This window comes from Scardinius erythrophthalmus (genome assembly GCF_964197995.2).
Source record: "Scardinius erythrophthalmus genome assembly, chromosome: 17".
Lineage (NCBI taxonomy): Eukaryota > Metazoa > Chordata > Actinopteri > Cypriniformes > Leuciscidae > Scardinius > Scardinius erythrophthalmus.
In genome coordinates this window covers 16,751,116-16,768,179 of record NC_138237.1, presented here as the reverse complement: position 1 = coordinate 16,768,179, position 17,064 = coordinate 16,751,116, and the positions used below count along the sequence as shown (strand labels likewise).

At 37.3% G+C, this 17,064-nt stretch overlaps 2 protein-coding genes across 5 annotated transcripts in view; one reads left to right on the top strand and one right to left on the bottom strand.

Annotated features, from left to right (window-relative positions):
- The first annotated feature begins 3,659 nt into the window (after window positions 1-3,659).
- On the top strand, window positions 3,660-9,892 carry dusp4 (dual specificity phosphatase 4). Its single transcript, XM_081391284.1, has 5 exons — window positions 3,660-4,050; window positions 4,242-5,120; window positions 6,032-6,159; window positions 6,678-6,897; window positions 8,646-9,892. The coding sequence occupies exons 2-5, from the start codon at window positions 4,745-4,747 to the stop codon at window positions 9,023-9,025; spliced, it is 1,104 nt and encodes a 367-aa protein (XP_081247410.1). The 5' UTR covers window positions 3,660-4,050; window positions 4,242-4,744; the 3' UTR covers window positions 9,026-9,892.
- Window positions 9,893-11,534: 1,642 nt separating this feature from the next.
- The window catches only part of tnksa (tankyrase, TRF1-interacting ankyrin-related ADP-ribose polymerase a), a 108,855-nt gene continuing 103,325 nt past the window's right edge, over window positions 11,535-17,064 (bottom strand). For all 4 annotated transcript variants that reach the window (XM_081391749.1, XM_081391750.1, XM_081391747.1 and 1 more), the window contains 7 exons: window positions 16,175-16,295; window positions 15,959-16,056; window positions 15,001-15,075; window positions 14,780-14,885; window positions 14,420-14,606; window positions 13,272-13,428; window positions 11,535-13,163 (listed from right to left, as the gene is read on the bottom strand). In XM_081391749.1, coding sequence (XP_081247875.1) covers window positions 13,077-13,163; window positions 13,272-13,428; window positions 14,420-14,606; window positions 14,780-14,885; window positions 15,001-15,075; window positions 15,959-16,056; window positions 16,175-16,295 — 831 coding nt within the window. In that variant the 3' untranslated portion in view covers window positions 11,535-13,076. The remainder of the gene's footprint in view (window positions 13,164-13,271; window positions 13,429-14,419; window positions 14,607-14,779; window positions 14,886-15,000; window positions 15,076-15,958; window positions 16,057-16,174; window positions 16,296-17,064) is intronic.

Below are 17,064 nucleotides of genomic sequence, written 5' to 3'. Positions count from 1 at the left end.
CACAGTGACTAATTGGCCAAACATCAGTTTCACTACCCCATGTCTCTAACTCACATTACTTGTGGCTTTGCATTTCCGCCCAGTCATGAGGCCGTTGAAACTCATCAAAACACGAGTTCGCTCAGCTGCTTTTGTTTTTGACTTTTTTATTTATGAACAGCCACAGCTGATCACATCCTGAGCCGGAGGCATCAAATTACATTAAAATAGCATTTTTTCAACATACCTTTAAAAGGATAGTTCACTCAGAACTGAAAATTCTTCAGAATCATTTACTTACCCCCATGCTACACGTGAAAACAAAAGATATTTTAAAACAAAATTGACTTTCATTGCACAGACAAAACAAAGCAGTGGGATATTTTTTAGATTCACATTTTTTGTGTTCCACAGAAAAATCATACAGGTTTGGAACGACGTAACGGTGAGTAAATGATGACAATATTTTCAAATTTGAGTGAACTATCCCTTTATGCGATTACATATTTGACTGCGGTGTTACACTTGACTCGTGTGTCATAACTTTGTGTTTCCTCCAAATTGGATGAATCATGTTCTAGGATAGCAATGGGGTGGTGATGACACATTTGCTAAACAATGCAGGAGAACGTTCAGGCATGGACGTTCATGTTGTTGACTCTCAAGTATTGCACAAAAGATGGTTAAAGAGCTAATCATCATGAAATCAGGAATGAACATGAGGAATGAAGGAATGAACTAACTGGGCTTGGGTATGAATATTTTCCAATGAATGTTGGGCAACAATAACAACATTATAAAAAACAATAACAAACTGGCATGCTCTTTAAATGCAACTGAGTGCATAGTAACTGTCATAGATCACTATTGAACTAGTCATGGGTGAAATTTCAGCTATGGATGATAAAGATAAAAAAAATGTATCTGTATGGCCAGGGAAATTATGAAAATAAAACATTTACTCTTAAAAGAAAAAGTTCTATATAGAAACCTAGGGTTCTTGACTCAGTTTTAGAATGCCAAAACAGTCTATATAATGAGAAATGTCTTAAGATTGCATTATGCTTTCATGTTTAATGGGTTAATTTATTTATTTTTTTAGTGATAAAGTATGTTTTATTCATAAAATGTAATAAATAATAAAAATGAATTCATTAAAACTAAATTCATAAAATTATGATGGGAACCCCTAAAAGGTATTAAGCACCTGACAGAACCCTTTAAGGTTCTATATAAAACCATTTCCTCTAATATAAGAGTGTATAATCATACAGTTGGATAGCAAAATTAACTTATTAACCTATTAACTTTTAAATGGGAAAATAATCCTCTTCATGAATTAATTGTTGTTCATTTCAAACTATTCAGTATTTTGGCCTAAAATCATCTGTCACATGATCTAGACCAGTCAAATCCTTGAAAACCATGAACCGAACAATGCGTACAAAGAAAAACCGCGCAGAGTCAGGCACAAGTGACAGTCTCTGAACTGACAGGACATTCTCAAGGGAGCATCTTCCCGTTGTACACACAGGAAATGGCTAAATGGGTTGAATGCGCAGGGGTATGTATGTTTAATGAATGATTTGAAGAGAGAGAGCATATGACTCTTGGGTGGGACCAGTATAATGAGGTCGACCGTGTTGTATCCAATGACTCATGTTTCATACCCCAGGACTAAACCACTTCCTGTTTGCCACATGAGTACAAATGGTAGGCTACATGAAAAGCATAGGCTACAACAAAAAGCATAGCTATAGCCTAATGCTCAGATTATAGCATCTTTCTCTCCATACTATAAAAATGAAATCAGCCTCAGTCCCAACCCGCTATCAATCCTCACACATAAACACACATCACAGATGTGGTGGCGAGTTTGACGTCAAGCGCCCGGCTCAAAGTGGCTGCTCCTCCCCTGGGCAGAGTCACCACATCATCCTTTTGCAGTTTCTTCATGTGCCATCGCTTCGTTGCCATGACAGCTATGATTTACCCATGGTCCCCCGTGATAACGCAGAGCACTACACACTGCACTGAGCTGCCATGGCGACAGGCCACATGGCTTCACCAGGAATCGTCACCAACTCCTTTCCACTCTGAGACATTCAAATCGCTATACATTGTCTAGAGCAAGGGGTTTTCAAACCTTTTGATATCACGGACCCCCAAATATGATGGACCCCATTGCTAATTTTCATTTATACAAAGTTCTGTCATCTAGATGTGAGGGCTGATAGGTCCTTAACTCAAGCATGCAATCACGTCAACCAACAGCAACAGATCTATTCCGCATAGACCAAACACATCAACATGGTTACACATTACCATGCCAAAGACTCAGAAAGTTGGCATGACAAAAATAAAGACCCTTTTGTTCTGTGCAAATGACTCTCTGGATAATATTACCTTGCTTATAAGGTGGTCTAGATGTGCTTCACACATCATTTAATTTTGAAACGTGTCTATGGTCTATATATTATCCAAACAAAACAACTGCTTTAAGAAGATATCTACACATTTGGACTTTATAGAACTGATGAAATGGACACAGCAGGAAACATAAGATTTCACACTTTTTATATATAAATGGCATATTAATAAATAGACTAGACTAAAATCGCTTAGCTGTAAAAATTCTTTAACACTCCACAATTTGATTTAGAAAGTGTTAATGAATTGTTTCCCTTCACAAATGAATGCAAAGCCATGCACGTTCACAGCTTTGCTGGAGCAGAGGGGGGAAGGGAGGATGTGTCATATGATAACGTTAACACATCTATTGGATAGAGAACCTTCCTATCTATATGCTCAACTGAAGCAATGATGGCAAAGCACTATGCAAATACAGGCGTCTCATGAACAAGCTTGTGTTAAATCATGCAAATATTTTATATTCGAGATCCGGAGGAACTGAAAAACACAGCATGTTTTAAAATGCAAAACCATTCCTTCAAATCCACACATAGAGATGGAAAAAAAAAGTAGGCCTATATGTTTAAGTTGTGTTAATTGGTTGTTGGGAATGTAACTTTGAATTCATAAAGAAAACTTTAGAAATAATGTGTTTTAAACATAAAACTAATACAAAATAAGCGCCATTAGGGCAGAATTTTCTTTCAAATAAAATCATATAAAGTGTTGTGTTTTTTGTTTGTTTAACAAATGTTTATTTCATTTTACAGATGACATCTGAAATAAGTAAACCCCACCAGAGGAAGCTCAGCATTTGAAGGCTTATCTTTACTGATAACCATGTTAACTAATTAACTAGGGGCTTTCTTAATCCCATGAGTCAATAAAGAACTCACCCACATGCCTCCATCAAATCAGACAGGTTCCTAAAACCCCCTGTAGGGACATGATAATCAATCAGCAATAATTAACTCTTTACACATAGCAAGACCATAAAATATATCCAGTTATCAGAATATTATCGTGAATAATATGAACTATAGGACAGTGATCAGATTACAGTCCCTAATAGTAGGCCTACATTGATTTAATTAGGCTATAAAATAATTGAATATCAAGGTACTCAAAGTCTTAACATTTTTTGAAAAGCATAATTACCAACAATGAAAACCACACAATGTGTGTAAAAATAATCAAAAAATAGTCTCTCCTATATGATCTATGCTAGGCTATTTGACAAACAAACCGTATTCACAGTAGGCCTAGGCCTGTTACACAAAACTAGGTTGTGGATAAAAATGGATATGTGGATATGTTTTACTTACACGACATAAAATAAAACCTAAAACACTTTAATAGCACATTTTAATATGTTCTACTTACAGGACATATATTAGCCTATACAGTACAATATACAGTACCACGCAGTTTGGAACAAATTATTGAGACAGAGGGCGCGGTTGCTATGTCAACAAACAAAGAATAACTAAAGTAACTGCCTCCTACCGCGCCGTTTTCAATATATAAACAAATGAGATGGATCGCGAAGAGAATTATGGGAACACCCCTTTTTCAATAATTGCAATTTTAACTTATAAAAAAGCCTGAATTTTTTTTAAAAAAATATAATAGCCTATAATTTCCCCTTAAATTATGACAGTTCATTATGTGCTTCTTCTAAACGCTTACAGAAAACAATACATTACATGTCCTATATATATATATATAGATAGATAGATAGATAGATAGATAGATAGATAGATAGATAGATAGATAGATAGATAGATAGATAGATAGATAGATAGATAGATAGATAGATAAAATGTAAATATTTTACAGTTAACGAACAGATTGTATATGCTATTTTTATATTCTTGTTCAAATAAAATTGTGTACACAGTGAATTCGTGTTTACAAGCGCTTTATTTGGTCGTCGTTTTGCCGTGGGTGTATCATCCATGTTAATGCATCCTCTTTTCACATATTGTTTACTTTAGACCTTATTCAAATTTAATTTCAGCAAACAGTTTCGTCATCTCAAAAGAAATATTCGCCGGCTGAATTCTGGTTTAGAAGGTGACGGCGGTCACCATCGATCGTCGCTGACTCTCATGAATGAAGAGCGCCTGTGAATGGAGCTCGTAGCAGACGTCATCTCCATTGTGACGTCGCGATCCTTTTATGGAGCGATCGTCTGAAGCCCATTCATAAAACGGAAAGAGAACTGCCTCTGGTAGTAAAGCTCTCAGGAGGGTAACACAACATTACACTGCGCACTGCCAACGTTGGATTTGACGTATTATTTTCATTAAACCACAATTTGGCGGTGACCAGTCCCCATCGGAGGAGGAAAATGGTCACAGTGGACGAACTTAGTGAAATGGATTGCAGCGTTTTGAAGAGGTTGATGAAGGACGACAGTGCGAAAAGTCTTCTTTTGGACTGCAGATCGTTCCTAGCGTTCAGCGCAGGTCACCTTCGCGGTGCCGTAAATATTCGCTGTAACACAATAGTTCGGAGGCGAGCGAAAGGCTCCGTTAGTTTGGACCAGATTCTGTCCGGTGACGACGAAGCGAGAGCCCGTCTGAAATCAGGGCTGTACTCCGCCGTGATCTTGTACGATGAGCGGACCTCCGATACAAACACTATGAGAGAAGACAGCACAATCACCCTCGTGCATAACGCTTTGTGTAGGGATACATATAGGACAGACGTCTATCTGCTAAAAGGTAAATTCAAATCTACACTACACGGGAAAATTTGTTTATTGTGTTATTGTATTTTTTGATGCAACCGTATTATTTGAAATAAAGCTGCATGCTCTGAAATATCTGTTGTATAGATGTTTTGACAGTGGTAAAATCTAAGCATCATGTCTGCTCTAAGATAATGATGTAATGTAGGCTATTCCCTCCCTGCTGGAAAATCCAGCTTAAGATAGTAGCCTAGCTGTTTTTGGAACATGGTATAGCTGGTCTAAGCTGGTCCAGGCTGGTCATTTGCTGGTTGACCAGGTAACATGTTCCAACTTGACCACCTTTGACCATTTAGAAACCAGCCCTCACATTCTGAAGAAAATATTCACACCTTGACAATAATTTCCACCTGTTCATAGACACAAACCTTAACTATTAAATATGCCTCACATTTGTTTTTAATAGAGATTCCTGCATTTTAAAAATGTATGCCCTTTTTAGTGTTAAATTGTGAGGCTTGATAATAATTTAAGGCTGTCTATTTTTATTCAAAATGTTTTACGGCTTGCCTGAAAAGAGTGGGCCTAAATTAAAATGTCCGATTTTAGCTTTTTTTTTTTTTTTTTTTTAAGATTATCATGGTTAATAAATGTTACAAGTGATCAGTCATTTACTGCATTATCTTTGTGTTCTTGAAATGTGAAAATTGTGTTAAGGTGGTCTCTTAAGTGCAACCTCTGTCTGACCTCAAAACAATAAAAAATATCCCATTTAAATACCAATTAAGGGCAAATAAAATTCGGTTAGATGATTCAAGCTGGTCTGGCTAGTCCTAAAACCCCTTTAAACGGCCAACAGTTCAGCAGTTCATATTAGATATTTAAGCTGGATACAGTTTGGACAAATGCCTTAACATGTTTTTTTTTTCCTTCTTCACTTTATAGGAGGCTACGACAGATTTTCCACACAGTATCCCGATTACTGTTTGAAAACCAAAACACTGCCCGTATCCAGCCCTCAGTCCAGTGTGGAGACCAGCTGCACCTTCTGCGCAACTCCCCAGCATGACCAGGTAACTACATTAGCAGCGCTGGATACTTTGAGGTCAGCTAATGGGCAGCATTGTGTAACATTAAACGTCCTGTTGACTGCTGTCATCCGCTGCTCTTTCCGGCTGATATAGCAGTACTTTTGAGTGCGTTCGTCCGGCCTTCCTCTGAAACGGGGGTGTACTGTGTCAGACACTCCAGTACGCTTCAGTGTTGATTCCCACATCGATCACTTCCTGTCTCTACAGCTTGTTAAGCAGGCCACCAATGACATAACAGCGGGCCAAATCAATACGAATTTCCCTAATAAATAAACTGGACATTTTTAGAGTGACCTTTTTATAGCAAAGAGGTGTAAGTGTAATCTGTTATAAATGCTTTTCATCATTTATTGAGAAGGGCCTGTAATTTGATGAATATAAGTACAAATTAATAAAAGCATTTCGATTTTAATTAATACATGCATTTATTATTATTATTATTAAAATATATTAAATATGTAATATTATTAATTAAGTTGTTGTCCCTTTTTCTATTACAGGGTGGGCCTGTGGAAATCCTCCCCTTTTTATTTCTTGGCAGTGCTCTCCATGCGTCTAAAAAGGACATGCTAGATCGTATGGGCATTTCTGCTCTATTGAATGTATCTTCAAACTGCCCCAACCATTTTGAAGGGGATTACCAGTACAAGTGTATCCCGGTGGAAGACAACCATAAGGAAGACATCAGCTCTTGGTTCATCGAAGCCATTGAATTTATAGGTATGATGATTTTTTATTTATTTTTACTAAAAAATATAGCCTAATTTATTTCATGTATGCATGTATGTATGTAAATTGGGGTTTGGATGGTTAGGGTAGGTGTAACCGTTGGTCCGTAAATTAGTCTTGGTCGTTATAGGTCCTTTTAACTGCAAATGATATGCATTTAATCAGCAATTAACACGTTTATCTGCATTGCAGAGCTTTTGCAACAATTACACCCTCCTTTTTAGGCTAGCACCCATTACAATAGCTCAGCTTGGTCAGAATACCTTTGAATGTGTTTTAATGTATAGATAAATGCAATGATGAAAATGAAAGGCCCACGTCAAAGGTGTAAAATACGGGAGGAATGCTGCGGTATGGGTGGGTCTTCCTTATAAAAGGGTTTCCGCAACTGAGTGAGGTTGGGGGTGGGGTGGGGGGGTGTCCTGTATATCCAATTTCAGCTCAGCATCCTCTGCACTAAAGCTAGGCCCACAAGAAGGCTTGCCGCATTTGATCGCACCGTCCTAGGTGTGTGTGTGTGTGTGTGTGTGCTTGTATGTATGCGTCAGAGTGCAGAGCTTAGGGACCAGAGTCTGACTCATCCTCCATTCAGGGGTGCCTTGATACGGGAGTTACCTCAGATCTGGGTGTGTATGGCTGTGCAAAGGCATATATGCAGACAGTCAAGTGCTCACTGAGAAAGACATCTGACTAATGTTTTGATACCGTGGTTATTTTCTCTTTGTTCCATGCACGTCATTTTTTTGTTAATTGGCAGCTTATTAGTTATAGCAGGAGGTGTCTGTGTTTATGAGTGTGAATTCCACCCCAGACCATTTTGCCGGCGTGTTGAGTGTTTGTTGTCCAACTGTGACTATCAGCTTTTAGTGAATGTGTAAAAAACAGTTATACATGTATTCTAGAAATGCATTGTCCTTATTATTGGGTGTTTTGAGTGGTAATAATACACACGGATCATTGTGTATATCAAACTGTTAAACTAGTAACAGGGATATTATAGTTTTGAAAATGTTTCATTTTATTTTAGATTTAATTGTTCATTTATTTGATTTGTATCTTTTTATAAATCACTAATTCTTTATATTTTATTGATTGGTTGTTTTACATGTCAATAAGAAACCCTCTTGTCTGATTGGATAGGCTTTTTGATTCTAGTGATGCACAGGAGATAATTAAATCCAGTGTTGACTGAAAAACACTTTAAATTCTCGCTCTAAGTTAATACAGTGTAATAATAATAATTTGGTTGACCTTCATAGTCGGTCTAGTTTTCACTGTTCAATCTCCAGACATGTTTCAAGCACAAATTTCAAATAGTTTTTTTTTTATCCAAGTAGTGATTGTGAGATTGCAGCCTGAACTTAATGTAATGAGACATAAAATATTGGCAAGAAAAATACTTTGTTTTGAGTTCCATTCGAGGGCTGCATGCAAAACCAAAAGTAACCCACGATCAGCATAGTTTGATTCCCAAAAACCTGAGTTGTCTGCGCCGGTTTATTTAATGAATAGCTACTTCTAAAAGATTCACAAAGTTCACTTTTTCGAATCAGTCTGACTAATAGCTGAATTAACTGAACCCTAATGAACCCTTCAGAGCGGGTTTTGAATCAACATACGCCTCATTGCTTTCAATGATATTTCAAAAAGTTGCGGGCGTCAGCTTCACTGCTTATGCGCTAAGATGACTCATCTGAGCTTTATTTGTACTTAACGAAACTCTCTGCTCTTTCCCTCAGACTCTGTCAAAGATTCCAACGGCCGTGTTCTGGTGCACTGTCAGGCCGGCATCTCGCGGTCGGCCACTATCTGCCTGGCGTACCTGATGAAGAAGAAGCGGGTGCGTCTGGAAGAGGCCTTCGAGTTCGTGAAACAGCGGCGCAGTATCATCTCCCCCAACTTTAGCTTCATGGGTCAGCTCCTGCAGTTCGAGTCGCAGGTCCTGGCCACTTCCTGTTCTGTAGAGGCCGCCAGCCCTTCCGCCACTTTAGGCCCCAAGTCTTCCTCCACCCCCACGTCACCCTTCATCTTCAGCTTCCCCGTGTCTGTGGTGACGCACAGCCAGCCCAGCAGCCTCACGTACCTACAGAGTCCCATCACAACATCACCAAGCTGCTGATACACTGCTGTCTTTCATCAAGTTCGTTTAGCATTTGTCAGTGCCTTGTACAGAGAAGGTACACAAACACTTTTACTCACCTTTCCTTCGGACTGATCGCGAACGAGACATTTAAAGCATTTCAATCTGCAATACACATCCGTTCCTGTCACAGAGCAGAGCAATAACCTGATTCTCCTTCCTCCCAGTCGCCACCAAAGCACTGTATGTTCTGTTTTCTTTTGTTACATTGTATGATCACGATTTTAAACGTCTGGTTTTCTTTGCCAATTTGTACCGGGAATATCTTATGAATTATTTCTGCTGTTTGCCTTACCAACAATGACTGTGGCGTTCATCCGCATGGAATGTTCTCATTAATAGTCAGGATGATGCTGGGTTGTACACTGAACCTTTTTACACTGGAAGTTTGGAGTGGGATTATTGGGAAGCCACTTTCCTATGAGTCAATTTGCTTTTTATTATTCCCCTCTGAGAAGCTCTGTGAGGGAAACTTGAAGAGTCCATATAGCAGATGGTATGTGTATGTGTGTTGGGACCTACTCCTTTTTTTATGAGATTGTGGGCACCTTTTATAGCACTTTTAAGTGATGCAAAATTGATTTGAGGTTTGTTTAGCAACCGGAATTGAAGTTTTAACTGAGCATCGTTTTTTTGGCATATTACATGGTCTGTTTGTCTGTCAATCACTGATGAGATGAATGCAATAATTTTTACTGTACTTGTGAAATGTTATTGTCTGAACGCTCATGGCAATAATCATTCAGAGGGTTAGGATTTTTTTTTAACTCTACCATGTTCTGTTGTATTATATGTACATTTTATTTATCTCACAATTGTCATTGTTAAATATAAACTGTGTTCTCTAATGAAAGTGTGGCGTGATTTAATCGTATAGAAAATCTATAGGATCATATTTAGCTCTATAGCAGTTAGGCCTGTAAGTAATATTGCAATAATTTTGTAAAAGGAATAGAACATGAGCCATCTCATTATATCTTACATGAACTAAGAAAAGATATAAAAGAATAGAGCGCGCTATTATGCAGGAGAAGTGATTTAGCTTTTATCTGATAAATGAGGGTAGAATTTTGAATAGGTTCAATAGAAGTTATTTTTGAAGAGCCACAGCGCCCTCTAACGTGTGTTCTGTTAGCTGCATTCACGTCATGGTCAATTCTGACTCAATCCTTCCCAAGTTCACTTCCCACTTATTTAACGAGAAGTTCGCTGGAAAACAAAACACTGGTGTGTTCCTTGATCATAGTTTTCCGCTTAACCATCAGACACACTGTAGATAAACTGTAAAACGTTTAAAGCAAAAAATAATTTTGTAATTGCAATTTTGCTTCAGTGTGTCTCTGATATTTCATTAAATGTGATAAATTAGGTTGAAGCTGAAATGTACCGTAGCAACGAATCACACAAACAGGGTTGCCACTTGCCAGCGTTTGACCAATAATCTCCATATTCATTTAACGACCTTTCCAGTAATTTATGGCTGAATTGTGATTTTTAATTCAGACCGATTCACTAATGAATAATTCAGACAATTTTATGAAGACGTTCGAATGATTAGTTGAAAAAACCGACATGATGACTGAACATATTCACTCAAAAATGGAACACCAAATGCTGCTCTACACAAAAGCGATTTGGATTGAATTTTTCAAAGCAGAGCATAACTAGAACATCATGTATACATATTAGTAATTTCCATTTTAAAATTACCTGATATTTCCAGGTATTCCATGACTTTCCATGAATGCAGCTGCACTGTAGGCCTCTAAATATATCGTCATGTAGGCCTACTTCACAAGGGTTCAGTAAAGTGTGGCTGCCAACTCTCACGTAGTCGACACTTTTCACACGCTCTCACACCACACAACCATTTTCTTACCAATCTCGAAGCAAAGAGGACACTGACATTGACACTGACAGACAAGACAGAGCAGGATAGTTTTGATATGAAAAAAATTCTCAGCTCTCAGATTCTGTCAATTAAATTCAAACACCGTTTTGGCGCTTGTAAATGTGACATGACAGATCGCTCTAGCGCCTTATTTTTAACCTTTAACAATACCAGCTCACAGGGCTCTCTGTTTACAGCTTTAGGTGAGATTTTTACCTAATATTTATCCAAATGAGTCAATATTGAATCAATATCGGAATCAAATCACAAGAATTGAAATCATGAAATTTGTGTCAAGCTATAATAAAAACAGTAGCCTACAAGTCATTGTCCCATGTAAACATTGTAACATGTTGTCACTAAACTTTGTTAAAATTCTGCTTAGTGAACACATTTCTTGACAAACACAATTACACTTATTGTGATGCACGTTTTTTTTACTATACCCCCCACCCCCCAAATCCAATTGTACTGTAAACTAAAAAGTATTTAATAATAAAAATATTACCTAATATTATTTGATTTACTATACTATAATTGATAAGGGAACTGAGTAAGGGTTCAGCGAGTGTGGAAAAAAAGAGAGCAGACGGTATTTATGACATGTACTTTATTAAGACCATTTTACATGATTGAGTGTTTGATTAATCCGCAGATGGCTTACGGTAGACAAGTCGTTTCTGATTAAATTTCACAGGAAGATGGAAATAAAATAAAAACACAGTTCAGAGAATTGAGAAATAGTTCAGGAGTTAATCTCCCACGTATTGGCTTGAGGGGAGCAGTGGCCATGTCTGTGCTCATACTACTAAGAGGAGAAGAAAGGTCTGCTCTCTCTATCTCTCTCTCTCTCTGGATTGAACACAGAGAGTCCAAGAGTAAGGCAGATGTCCTCCAGTACACATGTACAGAACAACAAACTACACCTGAGCAAAGCAACCAAACCATGAGACTTCCAGAGGTAGAGCCATGTCCTTCATTTCATTCTGTAACATGAATGCTGATATCAGTAGTGTGTAACAGTTAAAATGTTACGGACACCCTCGTAAAAGAGGGGACGTTTCTCTGACCCCAGAGAAACAGGACTGGAATGAACAAGATTTAGGAATTCCCGTGGTTGTGATCCAAAACAAGCCAAAAGCAAAAGGAACGACTTTCCAAAGCGGAGTCACATGGTCGTCTGAAAATACTGAAGAAAAGATCTGAAAGCAAAAATTCCCACTTCCTTTACAGTACTACAGTAATAAAACCCCACTCTGAATCAGTAAACAACATTAAAAGCTATACAAAGGCATTGTCCGTTACACAACCTGTACATTACTGGAATTCTTTTAACCTATGTCTTTTTTTATTTTGAATAACTTAAGTCCTGCTTAAAAGTGCAAATCTTTTAAAAGATTCATTTTCCGATTATGCTATGACAATGGAATGGGACATTCTGACCAGTGTTCCTGTGCAAAGATATGTAAAAAATGTGTAAAACAAAAAAACAAAACAAAAAAAATAAAATAACAATTTTGCTATTTTGTGGTCAAAGGCTTTTTGAATAGTTCTGGTCTCTGCAACGACATTCTTTTTGCTTTAAAACCCCTCTAAGGCTTTTTTTAAACGACAATGCATAAAGAAAAGAAAAGAAAAAAACACAACAATGAGATTTTCTGGGTCTTTAGTGAACTTCAATAATGGAAAGGAGGATTGCTGAAATGTCAGATCCTTTGAGACGTGGTCTGTTATTGTGAATCATATTGATGAAAATAAAATGGGTAATTAATCACAGTACTAGTAAAACCGTTTCAAAGAAAGTAAGCTAATGCTTGAACAGTGTTAGATCACGTAAAATGACAGGGAAGAGGTCACTTGTTGTCTTTCACGGAGCAGTCCTTTCACTGAGCCCTGAAGCAACGCTGTGGCCTATGTCCTAACCTTTGACCTGAAGAGGAGGTCCAGGACACGGCCAGCCAAGGCAACTCTTTCTTGTAAACACTCACGAGGACAGAAATGGAGCATAACTGCAAATTAAAGAGGCAGTGCAGAGGCTTACGGGTGAGTGAACATGAGGAGGCGTCTGTGGATGTGTGTGAAATGTCTGGGTAACAGTCTGAGTGTTTTGCAGGGCCGCTGATCTGGGACCCGCGTAGACTAGGACTTCTGCTCCGCCGCTGCTGGGGAAGGAGGTGTGCTGTCTGGCTTGATGATCTGGTATGTGATGAGGTACTCTGGGTAGGCCTGCAAAAACACAGAAATTGGAAACAAACTGAATATCTAGTACCTTAAATATTTGTTTTAATGTAGTGCGTTTGTATTTTCAGTTGTTAAATATCTGAGCCCTCTCACCTGTTCTCCTCGGTAGATGACATATTCGGCGTAGGCTAGCCCGTTGACGCTGGGTCGGCCGATGACGGAATGGTGCCCTGGAGGAGCGTGGGCCATCTTCATGGCACTGAATTGCAAGAAGGATTTACCCAAAGTCACCCGGCAAAACAGCATCTGCCTGCAAACAGCACAATTATACTTGCAATAAATAAAACTATAACATTGTTTTAATGAAATTATAATTATAATTATTAATATATATAATTATTACAGTATAATTCATCATATATTAATTAAATAATTTAAAATAAAAACAGCATTTGAAAAAAATATATAATTAATGAAAAAAAAATAAAAAAAAATTATATCATTTGTTATATATACAGATTTATATTTAGAATTACAATATAATTTACAATACACTAATAACTTTTAATTATATATATATATATATATATATATATATATATATATATATATATATATATATATATACGCACACAAACTTTGGAAAGCTTTGAGCTTTCTGCACACTGAATAAGACATATCAAAGCTTATGTGTAAATAAATGATTACATAGTAGTACCCTACATCCATGGATAGTTTTAGATTAATTCATTTTAGTAATTAGAATTTTAATCAGTGTTCATGATTGTAATTATATAGTGTATGATTTTCTTTACACTTTTTTACAATAAACACTTAAGAACACTGACTAAACCTGTTAAGAAGCACTGGATTATAGGATAGACAGCACCATCAGCTGGTCATTTAGGGTAAGTACTAGTGTTTTATCATTGATAAACAACAAATCATATTGAGAGCTAATCTAGGATCTTTTGCAACAAACTTCCGTATTCTGTAAAACAGGTTGCATCGCTTCCAGTTCATTTCATTTGTAAGTGCTTTGTTAAATATAGAGCCGTTTTACTCAAGATACCTTCAAAGGAGCCAGCAAAAATGAACATAACCGATGTCCATCGCATACACAGATTAATTTCTAAAACAAATTTTTTTTTTCTTCTTCTCCCTAACATCCGGAGATTAAGATTAAATAAAATGTCAACGATAAAAAAAGTTATTTTAGTTACTAGCTAGCTGATAACCTTAAAAGCCCATGGATATCACCATCAGACTCAAAAAAGGGGAAGAATCAGATGTGTATGTACCTGTGACAGATGTAACAGGAGCGGTCTTTGTGTGTGGGGCAGCCCGTCCCTCCTCCGATGCCGTACACATACTGGTTGCTCTTCGAGGAGTTCTCTGCAAAGTAGATCCCTGCCCCAAACATCCCCCCTATGTAGGCGTGCCTCTCATCAAACCCTTTATGGATGATGGCGTTGATGAATGGTGACCCTTGTAGATGAAGATAAAGGAAGTTGATTATTCTTATGTAAAAACTGGAAAACTGAGAAAGAAGCTTTTGAGTCTGATATGGGAGAAAAAAGGTTCTTTTGTAGCTTGAACTTTCCCAAATAGCTTTTTAAAACAGGCCAGTCATCTCGTGACCGTGAGCTGGAGCAGTGTACCGTGAAAGAGCATGCGCTCGTTGTGGTGGTTGTGGTTCTCGTCTGCGATCTCCTTCTGCCTGTGTGAGTATCGCTCCCTCAGCTTCTTGTTCACCACCTTCTGAATCTGTACCAACATTATACAAAGTTGACATCGTTGCTTAGATGTTCAAACATTTGAACCATAAACTAACTAATCAAACGCGTCTAGAATGAATAGAAAATGAAAAAAATACACTCACCTTCAGGATGTTGTACCTGCTGAAGACACCCCCCGCATTGCCACCATCCCTGTGCTCTCTGATCGTACTTTGCAGCTGTAAACAAAAACATAATTGTTTGTTACATGCTATGTTACATAAAAAACAACTATTCAAGACCACGCAGCCCTTCAATAGGGTAAAAGAAAATGTTAAATAATGTTATATATGAGAGCTAACTAACTTAGCTTAAGTAACTTAAGGCTACATAAGTTATCTATGATTAAATTAATAGCTCACACACTAAAATAAACAAAATAAAAATAACATAAGACCACAAATGAGTTCTATTATACTATAAACAAGTTGTAAATTAACACAAAATAAAAAAGAAATAAAAAAATAAGTCTACAAATAAGTTTAATAACTATAAATAACTATAAAATACACAAAATTAATCAAATAAAATACACTAAAATAAAATAAAAAAATAAAATCAGTTATATAAAACTGTTTTATCACACCAAAGAAAAATAAAATAAGATTACAATAGGTTATGACTATTAAAAAGTTAGTTATCACACACTAAAATAAAAAAGACTAACTAGTCGCACACTAAAATAATAAAAAAATAGGACTACAGGCAAGTTATATAATACTATATATATATATGTAATAATACTGCAAAGTAAAATTGATCAAATAAGACCACAAATAGGTTATATACTGTAAGACTATAAATAAGTTGTAACTTGTTGCACACTAACACCACTAAAACCATATTCATCACAAAAAAACTGTATGATCAAGGAAAATATTTAGTTTTAGTTAATTTAGGTTGTTAATGCATGTTTAATTGCATATCACCACAAAACAAATGAATAAATAAAATAAATACACATAAATAAAGCCTAAAAATATCAGCATAATCAGTAAAAGAACTATCCATTTTATAATATGGAATATTATTTCACATGCTTTTAAAGGTGTGCACTCTCACCTCCTCCTCTACTGACTGAAACTCTTTGTCATCAGGTGCCAGGTCGATCAGCACCGTGCCTTGACTCGCACAGTGGAATGTCAGGTATGGGTTGGCACCTGTTAGGAAGCACACCAACACATAAAACTGTAAGTTACCTCAGTGCACCGTGGTTTGCTTAGTCACGAACAGATGGTGTTTAAGAGAGAAGCTGGATCTAAACGCTTCTGAGCTGACCTTGTTGACCGCCCAGCAGCCTCTCAATGCCTTTGATGAGTTTGTGTCTGTGCCCGTATGCATTGATCCCGATCTCCTTGAGCTCCTCGTGCCCCATGTCAGCCAGCACATCGAGCGAAATCTAATACAAGTGAACACCAATCAGAACAAGGGAAACTAAAGTAGTCTGCAGGCACAACCAATCACAAAAAGTTATTAAAAGCTTTCCTGTAGCTCAAACAGTAGAGCGTTGGTGCTTGCAACGCCAAGGTAATGGGTGTGATTCCCAGGGAACGCAAGACCTGATAAGAAAGTAAATGTGTACCTTGAATTGCAATGCAAGTCGCTTTGGATAAAAGCGTCTGCCGAATGCATAAATGTAAATTAAAAATGGCATTAAGCATCTCATTTCAAGTCCAATTTCGACTGCATCAAAAACAGCCAACAGTGCAATTTCTCATTTTCTCAGCGTGTTGGTATGTGAAACTTCCTCCTACTGAGATGATAAACTCTTAGAGCCGCAGGAGGCTTGGATGGATAGTATCGCGTGTGACTCATAACACAAAGAATGATTATTGCTGAATATGCCTCCTACATGGTACAAAGCAGACAAAAGCAAACACGCAGATGGCGATTTGGGCATGCTAGACTGAGGCAGGGAGCCGTTGAGCCAGCGTGTGTCTTACAGAGAGCATTAAGGTTTAATCACACTGGACTAAGCATGTGACATTATATTGGATTTCAATGAATATGCCCAAACTGATATATATCTTGAGCCTAAGAGACTTCTTTCAAAAATATACAAAAAAAATCATACTTAAAAACTTTTGAGCAGCATTGTATGAATGGAAGTGAATGAGCCCTCATCACCCTTGACTCAGCCTCAGCCTGTGTAATCTCAAACTCTCACA

Excerpts from the sequence above, each read along its gene's own strand:
- dusp4 (XM_081391284.1), top strand. The coding sequence starts at position 4,745 with ATGGTCACAGTGGACGAACTTAGTGAAATGGATTGCAGCGTTTTGAAG. Across the intron at positions 6,160-6,677 it reads CAACTCCCCAGCATGACCAG|GGTGGGCCTGTGGAAATCCT; the intron begins GTAACTACATTA and ends TTTCTATTACAG. Across the intron at positions 6,898-8,645 it reads CGAAGCCATTGAATTTATAG|ACTCTGTCAAAGATTCCAAC; the intron begins GTATGATGATTT and ends TCTTTCCCTCAG.